General features: G+C 40.4%; 1 protein-coding gene across 7 annotated transcripts in view; it reads right to left on the bottom strand.

The window, feature by feature from the left end:
• The window catches only part of LOC119647833 (neural-cadherin), a 1,165,868-nt gene that overhangs the window by 1,045,266 nt on the left and 100,041 nt on the right, over window positions 1–20,561 (bottom strand). For all 7 annotated transcript variants that reach the window (XM_038049090.1, XM_038049099.1, XM_038049114.1 and 4 more), the window contains exon 2: window positions 8,774–10,669. In XM_038049090.1, coding sequence (XP_037905018.1) covers window positions 8,774–10,379 — 1,606 coding nt within the window. In that variant the 5' untranslated portion in view covers window positions 10,380–10,669. The remainder of the gene's footprint in view (window positions 1–8,773; window positions 10,670–20,561) is intronic.

Raw genomic sequence — 20,561 nt, 5'->3', positions numbered from 1 at the left:
ATCACAGAGAATTCAAGGAATATGTTTCATTTTTTGCCTAATAGTATTGCCTTCACTATGGATAAATGGATTTCTACTTCAAAATTTCCAAATGTTTTTAGTTTCTCGAAAATATGCAGAACCATTGGACCTGCCGATCTGTGGTTTACATCATGCACAGTAGCCACTGATTATAATCCGAAGTGTGCCGTATACGCCGAGGAAGAGCATAAACGGATTGTGAACACAAATTTCACAATCGACAAAAGAAAAACGTCAAGAACGAACTAGCCAAAAAATCTTATCGTCTGAAACCAAATTGTTCAACAACCCAATTATCATCATTCAATCCTGTCCGAACCCTGATGGAGAGAACTGGTTTTAATCCGATTTTGTTGATTTTATGCTTGGGGTACATTCTAAACAGGAGTCACTGTCCCACGGATTTGCCGAAAAACAAAAATGCATTTATGAACTTGAAGGCTTTCTAATCCAAGTTCATAACATGTCACTCTGTTTTCTTTAATATCTTTGAAAAAAACCCTTACGAAACATTATTCCAAACAATAATCCGTTAGTTGTTCAACGTTTCGCTTGTACCGATCAGAGATAATGTCCAAATTTTCTAGCTAAACTACCCCAGGATTTATCCATATTTTTCAGTAATGATTCCGTTAGAAGCACAAAGACCTTTTCAACCCGTCTGAGCCACGCAATTTGGGAATGAATGAATGATTCGTGGGTATTTTAAAAAGAAAACCGTCGAATTTGCACCACTACGATATAGACTTCATGTATTTTTCGTCCTTTTTGCCTTTGAGCTAAATGAGCTTCAAATACTGGATTCATACGCTCGCTTAGCTGCTCATTCAAAACATAATCCAATCAAAATGCTCTAGTAATGCCCTGTGAACAAAAATTGAACAAGGACTATTTTTAATGAAAATGGAGTTCCCGACTACTTCTATTACCATAAAAGTATGCACCCTTCATGGTTAGATCAAGGGTCTTCACATTCAATGATATTATGTCGCAAGCAAACTGAGAGTTATTTAAGGATTAAGCCGTATTACTTTTAAATAGTTTGGCAAGCTATGCAGTTTATATCTGTTAGTATGTCTTCCATGCTACAATCCAAGATCTATTAACCAAAGCTCACGGTGAATGAGCTCACTGAACTCGAATTAGGGACAAATCCCAAGTGAGAATTCCACGTGGAATCACTGACAGATAGCTTTTCCATGGATTCAAGCTGAACGCCGGAGGATGGCCTCAATCTCAAAGTAGCCAATTTAGTCCACGAATAGGTCGTGAGAAGAATTCTAACTGCAACAATGGGCACAATATTATTTCAACCTAGGACGTAGGTGGTACAAGGGTGAATAGAATGTACATAGTGGGTGCAAAATATCACGAAGAAATTAAATAGAAAAGAGAACCCGCGCTTGATTATATAGGCTAGCAAAGACTTTTATTTCTAAATTTGAGGATACGCTTCCTTCGAAGAAGGTCGCATTTTTTAACTTTGCTCCTTCTTCGTCGTTAAATACAATGCCGTGTATGACACTAAATGAGCTTCTGGCAAACTTCCCATTATTCCCGCATGCAGAATTAATGTCCTTCCAAATATCGGTATATCGCCTGCCAACACATAATTGTTCTTTATCTTTGGATATCGTACACGGAAATGCTTTTAGTAAACGATTATAACAACCCTACGCCATCAGGGATTCCACGCGCGACAGAACTCTACCCAGACCTCTGGCAATTATCCATCTGAAAGCACCTCCCACCAAGTGAACTCTGAAATTCTTTAAAACGTATTATACTAGAGCTGTTCGGCTTCATTATGGATATTACCACCATCCCACCAGAGCAATATTAAAAGTCGTTCCAAAATTATCCCACTTCGCTGCCATCATTATTTTCAGTTTATCTATGAATAATGTAATCTGTTGTAAGGCATTCAATACAACACAGTACGTTTGTGTTATTTTATTGTGTTAAATTTCAATTTAATCGGAAGGAGGCAAATTATGACGGCATCATTTCAATTCCAGACAAATAGCCAACGAACAGCGGGAAGTCGATCTCCAATTGCGCTAATTAATCTGTCTGATAATGTCGACAGGAGCTGTGGAGTGAAGAGCATTAAACCCACCAATACTGTGTGGAATCAATAAAATTTTATGGATAATTTGTACTGAAAAAGCACCATTATTCGCTTTTTTGGGTGTTTAATTTGTAGACGAAATTATCTAGAATAAAAAACGAAAGTTTCAAGTTCAACCGGAAATTATTAACGCATTTCACATAGAATTTAGAGAAAGTGGTTTGATTATGATTTGGGAGGTAAGCCAATTAAATTCATTTCAGGTGTTGTCTCTTAGCAATATCGCCAAAGCCATAGTCGGAAAATTCTTTCAATGGAAGTTATCTATGTTCCTAACACGGATTAACATGTGAATCAGTCATAATTACGGGTTTCCGAGAACGATCCATGGGGCTTTAAAGTCTTTTGTGTTGGAAATGTGGTGGTATTTTATCCTCGATAATAAAATTTTCCGGGCCTTTTTATGTTTAGTAGAGAGGCCGAAAGTGTGGTTCTATTAGAAATTAAAAATGTTTTGAAGAAATAATATACAAACTGCTTATCTCTTGAGAAAATTCTGATTTTCTAACAGGAAATAGCGAAGGTGTAATACACGTGGGGTTGAAATTCAGGGGTGGGTTTGGAAACAATTGCGGTCAACAACCAACTGTGCACCTTTTTGAAACCTGCTATTTTCAGTCAATTTAAAATTTTTCGCTTTTCACTTTTTAGACATTCAGGGTTGAAATTTTTTGTTCTAAGAATTCTCCCAAGGCTATGATAAAAAGAATAAACTTGTGGGGTACGTTTGTTTCCTAATTGATTCGTAATGGTTCATTGAATGAATATTGCGTTCATGGTGGAGGGTTAATGAAATTTTAAAGAAAACCGGCCAATCGCTAATGTCATTGCATTGGATGGGCGACCTCATTGCCTCCTACAGTGTACCTTACGGTCTTGAATGACCAACGATTCCCACCCCTTCATCATCTTTTTGTCCTTTAGAACGGAAAGGGTGTTGTTTGCGAGAAGGAAAACGTTTCTCTTCCACTTTTTTTTTTAATTTCAAATGCTCAAAAGTAGTGATGCACTAAGAATCAGCTTAATAGATGGTATGAGGTCACCTCATTCTTCGAAAAAGGTTTTTACAAAGTAAATTTACAAACTTCAGCTTTCATTACGCTACACTCGGCATATTACCGATATTACCAAATATATATTCCTTGCCTGTACCACGCTCGAAGCGTAAGTATACAGCAGCGTCAAGTAGCCAATGAATGAAGAAAATTAAGCAACGAGAAAGGCTAAAAATTCCCATATACTATTGTAAGACATTTTCACATGTAAAAAATGGGGAATTACGATCACGATGGTGAATGCATCGAGCGCATTGCAATATTACTCGATAATGTATGGGGATGCGTACGATATCACACCAGCACAGACACTACTTACCGCTTAGAAGTGAATGCACTTTTTTTCTATTACTTTGCTCGGCACTAAATCAAAGAATCCCCACAATAAAGTTTACCTTCAAACACAACCTCGAAACCACTTTTCCAGGACAAAGCCAGGCAAGAGATCTGGAAATCATGGTATTACCCAATTCGCAATCAAAAGTCGGCATCAGCACTCCACAATCGCCAGTCGTACTGGAGAAAACAGTGCTATGTATAGATATATTAGCCGGTGATCTTTTCGTAATATAATATCACATGGGCACGGACATTACAAACCATTGCTTATCACAAAACTAATTTCATCATCACTCTATACTGATGGGAGATGCAGTAACGTTGGGATGTTATCTAAAGTTGTCATATTGTGATGTTTGGCGATTTTTCGATTGCATTCGGTGGTGGTGATTTCACACTTTAAAGTAATATCATTTTTATGATATTACATACATCACCTACCCATTTCTACTCAAAGGGGCGCTCTGCAGCAAGACGTACGTATATTCAGTCTTATATATAATTTCAACAGTTCCGCACAATCTTCATCACTTTCTTCAAGTTTGCTGAATGAAATTACATTTTTTGTAAGTATCTATTCTCGTTCTACAGCTCCTTATTCTCCATTCTTCCTTGCCCCTTCCCGATAAAATTCCACATTGACAATCTTGATCCTAATGTGAGATCAAGTCCTTTCCTTCGCGAGCCCTAATTTTGTTTCTGTTTCAACACAAAAGAATATAAAACTTTCCACCTCATCTTCATCATTCAAGAAGATTTTCAAAGAAAGTTAGTTTCTTAATTGAATGGAAATGAAAAGCCTAGAGAAATGCCCCCACTCTCCTTTTCGCGATATTTCCGTGGAATCACTCAATTCCTGGAATAGGCTCCACATCACAGTTGTCGTGACCTTGACATCTTTACAATAATATTACGAAATTGAATTCATAAAGCTCTTCAACCTGCTCTTCTCCTCTAACCCCGAACAGTGGAAGACCACATGATACAGATGTTCGCTAAGTGGTATGTTCAAGGCAATCACATCTGGATAGATACGGAGAATAATGTATTACAGCAAAAACCACCAGATTCCGTAATGAATTGTGACAAGTGATAACTTTATTCACTCTACTTTCGTTTAATCCATTTTTCAATAGAGGGTATTAGTGCATGGTTACAGACTCCTTTTTCACAGCTGTCCATACTACTCCAATCGATATTGTAGTAAAAATATTATACATTCCCATCGCAATTAGATGACTTGCCGACCTTGTCCGAGACAAGACAGATGGATTACACCACTCCGGCCACCAACAGTCAGCGACTGCACCTCGTCTAACGATTTTAGAATTGAGCTAGCCCTTGCTACCTCCTCCTACACATTAGTTAGGTGCCTGTCGGAGCTATGGCTGTCAACGATAATAAGTGTCAGAGTTGTTGATTTCGAGACTTATTAAAATATTGCTTTCGTCTGATTAGTGACAAGAAGCGTCTTTACTTTCCCATTCGCCAGGACCAGTATCAAAAATAATCGCCTCCTTCGGCAGGCATTCTACACAATTCATCATCTGTTTCGCGCAACAAGAATTTTTCTGAGACCTAATTTCTGCCAGGGATATCTTCTTAGTCAAAATACGCCCAATTCATTTGGTCGAATTAGCACCATCTTTTCACGTCCAATGTTGTTAACACGTGTATCACTTATTGAAGACCATTGCATTCCCAAGCATATCTACGACTATAAAGGTCCAATAAACCGTAGAATGGGCTCCTCGGCAAATCACCCCCTTTGACGCTGAATGTTAGCAGCATATTACATTATTCCAGCATTTTCCTTATGATATCTACAAGGCAGATAGCATTGAATAATTTTTGTGGCTTCGGTGGTAAGACCAACTTTTGCTTTTTCCGATAGGGAAGAAACAACAATATGCATAAGTTAAAAGTGCCAACGAATCAAATGGGACCGAATTTCTGCAGCCGACTTGAGGGCTTTATTATCTCCAACCCACCCGCAGGTCCTTTTCTCTCCTTTTCAGCGTAATATTTTCCTAAGGATGTCTTACATTCCAAAGAAGAAAAATGGTTGCCGAAAGACGGTATATGTTACTAAATAGAACACATGGGCCATTCGCGCCGCGATTACTATAGTACCATGTTTTTCAGTAGAACCAACTTTTGGAGGATATATGTGAACATTTCATGGCCTTCCGTTTTAGTAGTTCTTGAGATATCAAAGGCTAAGTGAGGGTAAGTTTGAGTTTGTTTAAACGATGGAAAAAAAACGAATTCCGCGAGTTAATCAAAGACTGTTTTTTAATGGGGAAAATACCATTCAGACTGAAAAATTGTTGAAAAAGTGTTACGCAGAAAAACCCCAGTTGAAAGCAACCATTTGCCAATAGAATGCAAACTTTAAACGTAATCGAATCTCTACCGAAGATGCAGGGCGCCCAGGTCGTTGAGGTGGCTGGGAGCGAAAACATCCAAAAATCCTAAAATGGTTATGTCAGATCGTAGAGCGAGGTTGGAGGACATAGGTCAGATCCTGAAGATATCAAAGGGCACTGTGTCCAAAATTGTGCATTACAAGTTGGATATGAACAAATTTTGTTCCAATTGACGCTCACAGTGGAGAATCAAAAAGAGAATCAGCTGACTGGAGACGAAAAGCCGAAAGCCGCCAAAACGTCCGACGCAACAGTCGGCAGACAAAGTCATGGCCCCTGTGATTTGGGACATCCACCGAATTTTGCTTTGGACTTTTTTCAGCCGATCAACAGCAACTATGCTAGAATGATTGTATCGCTCTGGAAGACAACTATATTGATAAATAAAGTCGAATTTTGCTTAAAAAAAATGTAATTTTATCCCGAGACTTAATAACTTTTGACTTTTGACAACAGCAAAACCTTCTAGCTATTTGCATTTATGAAGAACACTGAGTCAAAACAACAGAGATTTACTAGCTTGGATACGCCAAAATATCAAGCTCCTGAGAATACTCCTGAGCGCAAGAAAACATCAAATTCGCTGTAATAGCGTTGATAAAAAAAGATTTATGAGATGGTTTTAGGGTATGAGTGGGTTAAGCACCGAAAAGAATGGCGAAAACAAAAACGTAGCTCCTCTAACGTCGACTCCAATAGCTTCGACGAAATGACATCAACCTCGGAGCTCTCAGAAGTTCAGAGTAATCTTCCAGGAAGTGGAAGGATAATCAAAGATCAAAATGGCCTCAGCAAGGCTATCAAGCCCGAAAAGTTGGAGGAACGTATGACGGTATGTGAAAATTCAACATAAATATTCGGAGAACAACCTTCACATCAAATGCATTCGAGGAATATCGCGCAACTAGTGGCTTGAATCATTCGCGCATTACTATAAATCTGCCAATAGCCAAAAGCTAGTTCGAATAGAGAAATGCAACTGGACGAGTTGGTACAAACATCAAGCAGTCGATCCGGAGGCTATGAATGCGGGTTTCAATCATAACACTGATAGAACCCCATGCTCATAGACATCAAGACGAGAGATGGGGGAGAAATCGTATTGTGAGAAGGGCCACTTCAAGAGGAGAAACGAGAGAGATACCAAGGTAAGGCGAAGTTGCAGATCTGGAATCTTAAGCAAAAATCGCAGGAGATACATTCAGTAAGCTATTATAAAGTCATTGATCTACTCACTATAAAGAGGAAGGAGTTTATGAGCTCCTGGTGTAATGAACAACGGTTGGCCAAATGGGGACCAACTGAGGTAACGCCGCCTGAAATATGATCAGACTCAAAGAGAATAATGAAAGCCACACTGCCCTTTCCAAAATTAGGTTATCTTAGCGTCTCAAGGCATGAACTGTAATGTTTCGATGTGAAGAGAAAAAAATCACTGGTCACAGGCTCAAAAGAAATGGGGAGCTTCCATGATGAAATGATTGGTAATCTCTCTCTCAGCAAAACATATATCCTATTAAGAATAAAATCTGCAATAATAAATGCTCTAGTCTTCTTTATACCGAAAAAGCCCCAAAACTGAAGGGGGGAAGTGGCTTATAGTAATGTCACAAATCCATTACCACCCTAAACATGTTTAATGGTCCCAAGTCGTAATGCTTCTTTATCTACTGATATTGCACCTGCCAAGTTCGTTCACATCTTTTTAGTATGCTTACTTTCTTAATGGCCTAGCTAGTTTCCGATCTCGGATCTTCTTTGGAACCTAGGGGCTACCTTCTGCAGCCCCAAGGAAGAAATCACACGGTAGTCGTTCTTCAAAGAAATTAATTTTATAGGTATTCAAATGTACTCCATTTACAGACTACAGGAATATCGACGATCAATTTCTTCAAAGTTTAATAAGAAATTCATTTTATTCCTTGCTGTGTTTTATTATTTCCATGATCCTATTTGTCAGTTTCATAAACAGGGAAAACTCATTGCTTCAATCCGTCACTCATTGTTAGCGTGGTGCAGTATCTTCGCACTAAATACCCAAATGACTAATCCATACGGAAGTCTTCTACATAAACCCAATCGTCTGAAGAATAAACGCAACAAAGTACAGAATTAGATTTTATTTTAAGACCCTCCCGTTTTCTATTTATCTTTCGATTTTCTAAATATTCTGCCTAAGCCAACCTAAAACGAATCGTTGACTATGTTTTGGAATGCATCAAGCCATATCCACTGATGTTGAAGCATTTAACATTCGGAGATGCACGAGCGATCTATTTTTGTACTTAAAATATCCCGAGAAGAACATCTGTGCAGTCTACGACAGTTTAGGTTGTTGCAATATACAGCAAGCCTGCGTTAAGTCGAGGATGGAGTTTTTCAACTGTTGATTTCCAGAATGCGATGCAAACAGTCAACACTGAAAAGATCACGAGGTTGTGGACTGCAAAAACGTTAGTGTTATGTTTAGAATTCAAGAGCATTCAAGATGCTTGTTGGTCTATAATTATCCAAGTGTTCCTGCAATCTGAATTTCGTTAGCAATAATTCGAGCGAAACATATTGACATCAGCAGTAGATGGGGTGCATAATCTAGAAAAACGCAGAGTACAAACAAACCTTCACCAATGGTAGATGTCTGGTACCATGTGCCCTCAGAAATGAGGATATTTATATTGATAAAAACTCAACGAATCTCATATTTTCGTCTGTAGATAAGATTCTGCGCGTGGTGACATCGTCTCCTTTCTGCGGTTGAACCATTTCTTAATCTAATAAAAAATCAAATTACTACTCACCATTATGTCCCATATTTGTGATGATAACCCAGAAATCAATAGTTTTCTCCGGTCCAAGCTCCTCATAGTCCCACTTCTTCTTGACGCGAACCGCTCCATTGGGTTCAACCGTAACCCAAGGATTCTCATCGCGAATTTTGAATGTTTCTCGATCCGTTTCCTTTTCCAGCTGAAAGACACTTTTACCCTCAACATCACCATCGGCTTCCGTAAATTCGATACGTTTCGTAGGACGAACCGCGCGCGTAACTCGTCTCTTATCGCGGCGATGGGAATGTTGATTGATGGCATCGTGATCGGTTAGTTGCATTATGACCGGAACCGGTTCCGGTGCAACAAATTCAATTAGAACTTTAGCTGGTTTTGCGCTAGATAGGCTTGGAATTCGCAAGTCATGCGCCTCAACTTCTAGCAATAATTCCGGTTTTTCAGGTTCGTCAACGAGCATCAGCTCACCGGTCTGCGGTACAATGATGACCGTGTTACTAGGGGTGATGAGTTTGTAAGCAACTTTATCGCCATCTGCGTCCTTAGCCTCAACTTTTCCGATGCTGGTGAATCGCTGCCACGCGACTGTATAGTTTCCATTTAAATCCTTAATTTTACTGCCGGCCACCGAAAATTTATACTCGTTGTCAGAGAAAACAGGCCGATTGTCATTTTCGTCGACTATAGAGATTGCGATCCTGGAGATTGCCTTATCTAACTCGTCTTCATCGGATGCCTGAACGGAGATATCATAATCAGCTTTGGTTTCCTTGTCTAGTGGCTTGTTTGTAACTAGATACACTCCACTCTGATCACCTGCCCGAACAGTAATTGACTTCTTTCGATCCTCGGTTCCAGTTTGTTGGAGGGCGAACGCATCGTCAATATTTCCATCGATGATAGTGTACTTAATGGAATTCAATTGATGGGCGGAATTGGCTTGTAAAAGAGGCACACCCCGAACCTTAGTGCCACTTGGCTTATTTTCCTTGACCTCGCCGGCAACATCTAAACTTGCGCCAGGAAACCTTAGCATGTCATTACGATTCATGATGTACAGCTGAAGTTTATGGGTGGCCGTGGAGTTAGGCGTTTCTTCGACCACAACAAGATTTACAGGACGATTAACGAGAGGCGATAGATCGGCAGTGGTCATAACCATCCCATCCTCGAGAACGGTGAAAAACTTGGAAAATCCCGTTTCAAGTAGGCGATAATTTAACCCATTCAGATTGTCCACGTTGCTGGCATTCGCGACGGGAATTGTACTGAATTTCTTAATGCTAAATCCCGGATATGTGTCGTGGGGAAGGACTAGAGACATTGTATTCTGATTTTGTGATGAGGCTCCAGCATATGCGGGGTAGGTCTGCCCACTCGAATGATGCTGATGGAGATATTCATGACTATCGTATGCACTAACTTGAATAAGATTATGATTATTGACTAAAACACACGCAAGTACTAGCAATAGATTCATGGCGAATGTACGTTTAAAATTACTATGATTACGATTACTAGATCCTAATGGGAGACAGCCGAAGCTACTTCGACCCGATAACGGTTTACTCGCGTGCCGCAGCATTTTGGTGGCAGCGGCGACGACGAGTCCGGCCATTTTGCGGTATGTGCTTCACAAGATAATCTCTACTGCTTCCTATGCTATTAGTTAATACACGCAAGGGTGACGAAACTCTTCAGGTTTTGTCCGAACACTAGGGTTTCTTGGAGCTAACACTGATAAATGGATTACAAAACTTTCTCGCGACGGAACGAAGCAGTAATCAAATCATGGATTTAAGTGCTAAGCTAGCAGAGCAGGTATCAAATGTGGATCCATTTCCGCGGTATTACTTCCATAATGTTTCCATATAACGTTTTAGAATCCGATTGGCGAAGGGTCATGACCTGCAAAATAGAAAATATTGATTAGTCCAATGCGGTTCTTATATTATAAACGAAGGAATGTATTTGGAATTTGTATTTGAAAAGGCGAACCTAACTCCCAGGCCCATAAGTTGGAGCATGCACAATTAATTCAATAAAAACTCTACAAATATCTAAATCACCTTTGAACCAAATATTCCCATTTATCAAACCAACCAGACCTTCTATCATCCAACCAATTACTTCAGCTTTCAAAAAAGTAAGCGTTTACCATCGCTTAATCTGAATATTACAGGCTGCATAATAAATTACTTAATTCACTTCCAATTACTACCGAAACCTTATCATTATCAGTTTACAAAGTCCATGTTTTTGAGTCATGCGGACGAGTATCTTGCCCAGCAGCGATATTTCCGATACTTTCTTTAACCTAAGCACCTCCTTGCACATAAATTCTTTGTAAAATGTAAAGATTTCTTTACAATTTTCTTCGCTATCAAGCAGCGTTCTAGCGTGAAAATAAATGATAATCACTTTCGTGCTTGAATAACTGATTTCGGCTTATTTGATTGCAAGGCAGACTCCGCTGGGGTTACTTTAAGTTGAATCTGAATCACGAAGTGGCTTCTGAAGGTTGCGTCGGCTAATATTAGATAATGACCCAGTCGCTACCTCCAGGCATTAATCCATTTAAAATGATCCATTAGCTAATAGATCGCGGAAAGTTATGCCGTTTTTCTCGCCGGAATATTGTACATTTTTTCGATCAGTTTCCTCTGTTTTTCTCAAACTTTTTTATTGACTTTCGCCATAGCGAGACTTGATTATTTAGAAAACGCTGAATCATATCTAGTTCGACATGGCCCTCAGTTTTAGCAGAAAGAATGAAAATAAGATCCTAACCGGCTCTCGACAATGTTATAAGATTGTTGCAAGAGATATGAAACGCATATACATATCAACTGAAGACCTCTGGTGTTCGTGACTCTTGGAATAGTTTGCTTACACTGGAATAGAGTAAAAAAAACAAACAAGTCGGGAACCCAGAAGCTTGACGCTTTAGGTATAAAAGGTTTTGTGTTTGCATATGTGAGGAGCATAACGTAGTTCTCCATTGGCTTATAGCATTGACCCGAGATATTGAAATCGTTCAGTTCTGGGCAGGTTACTGCCATTGCCAGAACTGAGCGATTTAAATATCTCGAAGTGCAGATTACTACCATTGCCAGAACTCAGCGATTTAAATATCTTGAGTCAATGCTATCAGCCAATGGAGAACTATGTAATGGAATTGTTTCACGCATTAAGGCAACCTGGGTGTTCTTGGTGATCGACGTATCAGCGCACGTCCCAAATCTAAAATTTACTGCAATGTTATCCGTCTGCCGCTCTCTATAGTTCTGAGTGTTAGTCGACTATAAAGGACAATGAACAGCGTCTTGCGGTAATGGACAGGAAGATGTTGCATTGCACTGGTGGCGTGACACGTTTCGATCACGTCTGAAATGAGAATATACGCGATCGATATGGGTTTGCATCGATCGTGGAAAAACTGCAAGAGAGGCGTTTTCGATGGTGTGGTCACGTAATTCACGCTAACGAGAATTCAATAACCAGTATTGGTCAGAACATCGAAGGCAATGGTAAGCAACGAAATAGCCGGCCAAAACAATGGCTTGATGCACTGGATGGGGATTTAAAGGTCTCGCGATTACATCCTGATCAAGCATTTGATAAAATAAAATGAAGAAACCGATCACGACGAGCCGACCCCGCTTGTGAACTGAAGGCTGTAGAAAAAGAAAAAGATGTGAGGAGCGACCAGTGCACGACAGCTCCGTGTCACATAGCTAAAAATTCCTATTTTCTAGAAAGCGATTTAAATAAATCATTTGATGGAAAACCCTGTATTGACAATAGTCAACCTCATACGCTTCACACTCTGAGTTTAATATTATTAGCAAATGCCAAGAATTTAACCAACGTCAAATATAAAATATTGCTAGGGAGAATTAGATTCTTCTTGAATGGAATTTTAATATTTCAATCGAATGTCAATTATTCTCGTTAATTATGACGTCAGCGCGAAAATTGCTAAGTTCGAACTGCTATAACTTTGGCGTTAATGGCTAGATTTCCACGAAATTTTGACTCCTTACTCACGCACTTTGCAATTCACGACAAAACTAATGCCAGTTTCGGAAAGTACAAATGGAGACCTTTCATTTGATACCCTACACGACTATATCCGGGGAAAAAAATTTTTTGAATCCTCCCTTTGCATGTATGGGGAGCCCCCCTTTAAACTCCACCTAAATTTATGCCACCCGCTGAATGCGTGGGATTTCATAGCTTTCATCCGTCTACCAAGTTTTTTTTCTACCGTTTTTGAGAAAAATACGTGTGACAGAAAAAACCTTAAAAATAAACCACCTTCATGGTTCCATCCACCCCAATTTCTTAGTTCCTCTGCTTCCTTTTAAATATATATTTACAGAAATTCATTTAACTTTTAGTGCTCAAATTGGAAAGGAAAAAATTTTGGCCATTCCTTTGCTCCCAAACCCATTAACTATACAGTTCCAATAAAATAAGAAGCTTCTTTACATTTTGTTGTTTTAATGCTATGTAATACTGCATTCAACATTAGATGGATATGCATAATTATGGCAAATCTAACATGGCATCTTACAAATAACATCCATGGTTCAGACTTGCGAATGCATTGGGAAAGTTATCCGTATACACCATAGGCACTAGACCACAGGCAGATACTGCTAGATATTTGGGACCCATGACTTGTATGGATAAGCTTCCCCAATACATTCGAAAGTCCGGCTCATTTAGGGTGGATACTGCCTATTAGATGTACTGTGAGTATGGTTTATTGTTTGGCCGCCATAAGGTTATCGGTGCGGGTAGAGAAAACAGAAATTCGAAAATTCCGGTACACCTTGAAAATGAGTCGAGTCGAAAACTGTGATTGGATAAAACAGAGTTTTTATTTGCCTTTTGACTTTCTTGAAGGGGTGGACGATAAAGTGAAGTGCCGATAAAAAAGTAAAATAAAAGAAAGGGAACACGAACATAAAAAAGAAGCGATTCGCTTGTAAATAGTACGCTTAATGGAGGTCCAGCTAGACAGTTGCTTCGAAAATTGCCTAATGTGTCCGTATCTGCGTCATTGACAGATGAAACGCCTGGCTGAAAGAAATTTAGGAGAGTGAATGATGACTTCGGCGAGGAAGAGTAAATTAAATGTTGGACCGCCGCAGAAGCACAATAAGAGTTAGCACGAGACTGGCGAGCAAAGCGGTGCGGAGCTAATACCCTCATTGAAGGAGAATCCGCTATGGCCCATATTTCTCCTCACTACTGGCCACAATTTGCCATATTGTCAGCCAATTTGAAGCGGATTGACTATTGCCAAATGTTTTTTTTATTTAAAGTGTTTTTGGAGAAATAAATGAGAAAACGCATCTAGACGAGGTGATTTACATCTTGAGGCAGACAAAATTCATCTGACAGAATTAGTGAAACGCAGGACATTTTATATGAGGGAGGTCTTCGCTGCTTGTAAAACGCGACTAAGGGATAGCAACCTGCAAATTCCAAAATTTTACTATTACCCAAATGTCAACAACACATCGGATAGGAACTGACCTCACGACTCGACAGTGGGAGAGATATCTTGCTGATTGGACAGCAGATACCTTGATGAACATTAGGTCGCCATCGAAAATGCTCTTTTCTCGGGTGCTACGCAGGCCTGCCACGTCGCAAACGGGCGGCATAATATCAGCCTGACTGCGGAATTGTGCAAGCGGACCGATGAATGTGAAGTTCTGGAACTCCGATACTGTGCGAAATTCCAGGAAGTTCAACGAATTGTCCGTGAGACAAGGAAATTTGTTATTGTCCTGTCAGGTTACGTAGAAGATTTCGCAATGGTTTCAGAATTGTATACTGCATCACGAAAGAGCTTGCATGTGGTCGGAAAGTCTTTGATCCTATGAAGGAAGTTAACGGTCGCCTCCTCATCAACGAACTAATAACTATTACCAAAGCGATACATAATGGTGCGGAATTTCATGTGCGCTGAGAGAGTGGAAGGAATTTGAAATCTAAGGTGGAATTCGCCAGGGTTGTATCTTGTCACTGATATTATAGTTCAATGGATTATCACATCTTTCCTCAAACACCTCTCATTCGGTCATGGACCTTGGCGAAAAAGCTCTGGATTTGGGAAGGGAAGTAGACTGAAGTTTGACTGAAAATACGCACGAACAAAACCGAAGTTCTTAGTTTGACAGGCCATAGCACTCTCCCTATCTGCATCTGCATCTGCAAAACATCGAAGGCGTTAGGCAATTTGTTGTCTAGGAAGCGTGGTTTATGTCGCCAGTGGCACTAAACTGGTTGTTCCCCGACGGATTACCAGCGCTAGATTCGCTTTCCCTGCCTTTTCTAAAATCTGGAAATGCAATTATCTCAAAACATCAGAATTGAGCTGAGACTGATCTGTGCTAGTGTTCTTTCTGTGTTCTATGGGAGCAGCACGTGGAAAGTGATCCCCGGTGTCACTTCGAAGCTCCAAGCCCTCACAAACACCTTGCATGCGTCGTGTCATCAGTGAACACTGGTCTGATACAATATCGAACGACGAACTTAATTGGTGTCTGTCACGCGTACGCGATGTGGTCGGAAGGCGGAAATGACAGTGGTTAGGTGACACATTAAGGAGGGACGACAATTATATTAATTGCTAAACCATGTAGTGGAACCCATTGCCTCAAAATGACCGACGAATGAGTGGCCCCAAAAGTGCATGGCGGAGAATAGAAGAGGAAGAGTGGGGACATCTCGGAAATTCTGTGGAGGGTTGAAGCAAATTTGAGCGAACCGTGAACGATGGCGCGTAGGTGTGATTAAAGCAGTATATCCTACAAAGAGGTGAATGGCAACCATATAAATATATATACTACAAACAGCTGCATGCAAGAATCAGTCTTTTGCTGTAACAGTAAGCATGAGGCAAGTTTATCCGCTTCACTACAGAATTTGGATACTATATTCGGACCGCCGAATATCCGCCGCTGGACGTTCTTAAAATCGATCTTCGTCAAAAGTAACATTTCCTATACCTGGGTGTATATCAGTGAACGGATAGCGAAATCATTTAGTGCGTTCATTCTATTTTTTACCGAGAGAAGCGATCTCAGCAGCAGCTCCAAAGATCTCAGGTATTTGGAGAGCGGAGTATTCTTCAAATCGTCAGCTCGAAAGTGGGTTCATTCGAGAATTTCTCGGCATTTACCCAACTTCATCTTGCTTTTAGCGTCTATGTAAAGGCAACTAATATTGTGTCAGTATGCGGTTTATAATGACCTTTGCGAACCCTCTAGCATTATTCAGTAGACATGAAAGAGAGTTTAGCGCCATACAAAACCAAAAGGGACTCAATGATTTTTCCAGGAAAATGCTTCTCTATATACGAATGAGCTCTGAAGTGTTATTTGAAATGAGCGTATTAACAAGGTGATACGCCACCTTTTTGTAACAGTCGCTAAAAGCTTTACTAATTTACTATCGAAACGGAAGGTCGCGATTAAAATCTCACTGGTGGTAGAGGCATTTGTTATGGTGAGAGAATGTCGGACCCCAATCGATTCAGCTGCGAATGAGTACCTGAGTTAAATGTAATAATTTCGGGCGAGCGTAATGCTGACCACATTGCCTCCTACAATGTACGGTAGTGTACCGTTACGGTCTTAAATGAGTTGCGCTAACACACATCCAATATGGATTGTTGCACACACGATTATTATTATATTATAAGTAACTAACGAGGTTCCTACGGTCTCCAGTTTCCTGTACTATATCTACCTTGCTAGCCCTCAATCTAGGTCGGCAACTTTTCCACTCCTGGGACAGAATATTGATTACTCTGCTAATAGCGAACGTTATGAAGTTATAGAAATTTCTCCGGATGGTTGAAGATCGGTTTTGCTCGGTATGAATGTCAACCAACGATGTATGCTGGTATACTTCTTGCAACAGGAATTCTGCAACCGATCCAGATCAAGAAACCTCCACTTTTTCAAACTATCAGATAATCGAAACATCTCATCAGAAATACTAGCAAAACTCATACTCGTGATTATATATAGTATAACGGACCTGCAATCCATTTAGGTTGTTGAGTATACTCAGCTGGTAACTCACAAAGTCGACCCCAATATTCTTTGCTTCTGTTGCCGAAATCTACATTGCTTGCCTGCTTTGGCGGAACTCGGTGAGTAAGCTGAAAAAGCTTTGGTGGAATGATTTTTGCCACATCATTGCAGCCGATAACATGCAACTGGAGGTTTCTGTTTAAATGTGTCCAAAACTTCAACTATGAGTGCCTCACCGAGGATGCCATATTTCTAGTCAAATCTCTGCGCTTTATTTTTCGCCTGTCTACTGGTACTGCTGGCGCTTATATGAGTCTCTCTCTGGGTTGCTACACATGCATAGAGGCTTGTGTATGCAATGGATCTATTTCCGAGAATTTCATTGGAGACTTCAGAAAAAGATTGATTCTTCGGCAAGTACTAAATCTGTTCCAAGCGCAGCGTCATTGACACCGCTGCGTTTGCCCCTATCGACTTTTGGCAACCAGCATCTGGGATGATTTCAAGTCGTACATGTTTGCTGATAACGGCCAGGGATTTCATCACCAGGAGTGATAAAACGGTACTGTTCTGCAACTTGTTACACAGTCACGTGCTAATATTGTAAGGAACACTCAAGGAATGTTTTATACAAGTGCCGGTGCTGATTCTACCTGTCCGCCGCTTTGATGGTTGAAAAAACAACTTTACCATGTTCCCATCATTGCACAACTTAATATGACTTGCGAGTTTTAAAGCAGGAATTGTTCGCTATGTTCTGAACGTTATAATGAGAAATCTCAAGATTTTTCTCCATTTTTTAGCGTTTACTCGTTTACTGACGGAATTTGCTCACCATCACTTGTCTCGGTCATAAATTTGGTCCAGGTAAAGTCAAAATACCGTCTGGCAGATCAAACACGATTCTCCCGGGGTGTTTCGAGTGCTGGATAGGCCGATGTTCCTGGCAGTGATTGTACCAATCTCATGGGAATCAGTTGCTAAAACCCCGTTTTTAAGGTTTTATGTAAACTTGCTTGCTGGCAGTAACCAATCTAATAGACATGTGGGTTCTGGTTACCAGCGATTTTTAATTTACGCATGCATGCTTTTGTGCATGGAGGAAAGTGGAAAATGCGTTACATCAATTTAGATGCGCACATATGTATGCATGCATCGTCACATATGTGTATCTTGGAATTTGGCAAAATACGACGGAATATTTTGTATTCTTAGCTATGTACGAATGAGAAATCGTGCACAGCGAGTTTGTCACATAAGATGAACACAAAACCTTTATATGTGAAGAGTCCGACTTCCGGTATCCCGACTTGTTTTACACTGCATTAGATGAAATTTAGAGTCGCTCAAAACAGTTTTGTTGTGAAATACTACGGAAACATCATCGAAATTCCATATGAGTATATCGCGCGAAGGAAATTTCCGCAGATTTCCTGGTCGACGATAATACTCGATAACAGCGCCAGACTGAAGTTTCCATTTACTTTGCTCTCTTAATGAATCTATAACCCCAAGAATTTCATTTTTAATATTCTTAACTTTAAACTGCTATAAAAACATTCTTTTGTTTTATAGTCAACCTGCGCATTGTAGTTCTGACAGTTAGTTGAATGTGAAAAATAGTCTACTGTGAAATATGGCGCATCCAAACTTCTTATTTTTCTTCCGCCTTTGCCGGTTCACAAGAGGGGGTCGGCTGGTCGTAATCAGTTCCGCCATTTTGTTTTATCAAAAGGCTGATCTGGATGCAATTGGGAGGCTTTCAAATCCCCTTCTAGCATCCCAAACCACGGTTATTCCGGCCGGCCTTTTGTCGTTTATCATCGATTTCGATGTTCAGATCAATCTTGACGAGTGATTTCTCGTTCGCGTGAATTGCATGACCATACCATCGAAGATGCTTCTCTCGCAGTTTTTCCACGATCGATGCAGCCGATATGGGGTTCGTCGATATCTTCATTTCGGATGTGATCAAAACGTGTCACGCCACTAGTCCAATCCAACATCTTCGTCTCCATTACCGTAAGACGCCGTTCATTGTCTTTTCTAGTCGGTCAACACTCCCCCATAGAGAGAGATAGGACGGACAACATTGCGAACGATTTTAAATTTGAGACGTTTGTTGATACGTCGATCACAAAGAACACCAGTTGTGGAAAACCACTTCATCCAAGTTGCGCTAACGGGCGAAACAATTTCATAACGCAGTTCTCCATTGGCTTGGCTGATGGCGTTGACATTGAAATCGCTCAATTCTGGAATGCCGCCGAAAGTGATTGTGCCTGTTTTATGGGGGTCGATCGTAAAAAGCGCAGTTTTATTCAGATTCAATCAATTTCAATTTCATTTGTGAACAAGTCGCTCGAGATCATTTTTGCTATTAGACGCTAGGAAAACATCATCTACATAAAGCAGCGTATAGTGTGCGGAACTTTGGATGTCCCGTGTGACCGTGTCCATAACAAGAAGAAAGAGGAATAGTGAGAGGGCGCTTCCTTAATGAAAACCAACAGAGACATGAAGCAATTTTGATATACCCGGCATATTTCGAACTTTATTTTTCTTCTGGCACTAAGTGTTGTCGTAGAGCATACCAGATGAGCTCGTATAGGTCCCCAGATCCAGAAACGCAATGTAAAGTTGCATTTCAAAATCTAGAATGCATTCCAAAATCTTCATGCTATGGGAAAGTAACCGGATCGGACGGTTTTTTTCCATATTGGAGCTGTGGTACTTTCTTGCCAGTCAGATGGTGTTCTACCCTCTTGAATAACCCGATTGAAGAATTCACTGAGCCACAGTGTTGGGTTCTAGCTCTTCGCTTTCCAGGGCTCAGATGCGATGTCGCTGTCGTCGTTTTATTGCTTCCTTGACTTCAGTTACGCTGACAGCGGGAATTTCTCCAAATGTCGGCAATGATTGTGGAATTGGCGGATGAACTAATTCTTCAGTTAAAATCTGCTCGAAATATTTTCATTATCTATCCGTCACGCCTCGACGGCAAAGTATCGTTCTTATCATTAACGCAACAGAAGTGTTCGATATCGTGTGTGCGTTCGTGTAGGCTTTTGGCAAGTCGATACATATCTCTCTCGCCATTCCGAGTGTCCAGCTTATCGTAAAGATCTTTGTAACGGATCGCTCGGGTGGCAGCGATCGCTTTCTTTGCTTGCCGGTAGGCATTCTTATAAATTTGCTAATCAGCAAGCATTTTATCGTCGAAAAATTTGTGGTAGAGGCGTTTCTTTTCACGGACCTTAATTTCAAGCCAAGTATCTCGATTGATGAACCGCTTACCTGGTTTGGTGTCCCCGAGGGTTGCAGAGGCCGCTTTGCGGATTATGTCTTTAATTTGGCTCCAGGATTTTTTCACATTTCTAGTGATTGGATATCGCGTAAGTGAGATCATTTCTTCTTCCTTCTCATGAAATTACCACCATTTAATGTGCCAGTGCATTCCTCACGCTGTTTTATTGGTGGCTTGATTCACAAAACGGTAATCAACGGCCGATGCTGAGTCACGACGGTCTCATAGGGAACGGCTTTGTAAACAGTGATGGTGATAAAATGTTGCGGTCGTATGAATATATAGTCGATTTGCATTTTACAATTTACATTATAAAATATAGGAAAGTGAGACAATCGAACTATGTATTCATAAGTACTAGGTCATGAGGGTCAGCAATCCCCACTGCGCCCTGCAAACCCCTTTCCCCATGGCATATGATACCTTCTGC

The sequence above is a fragment of the Hermetia illucens genome, chromosome 1 (assembly GCF_905115235.1).
Source record: "Hermetia illucens chromosome 1, iHerIll2.2.curated.20191125, whole genome shotgun sequence".
Taxonomy (NCBI): domain Eukaryota; kingdom Metazoa; phylum Arthropoda; class Insecta; order Diptera; family Stratiomyidae; genus Hermetia; species Hermetia illucens.
The sequence above is the reverse complement of the archived record's forward strand: the minus strand, read 5'-3'. Positions and strand labels throughout refer to the sequence as shown.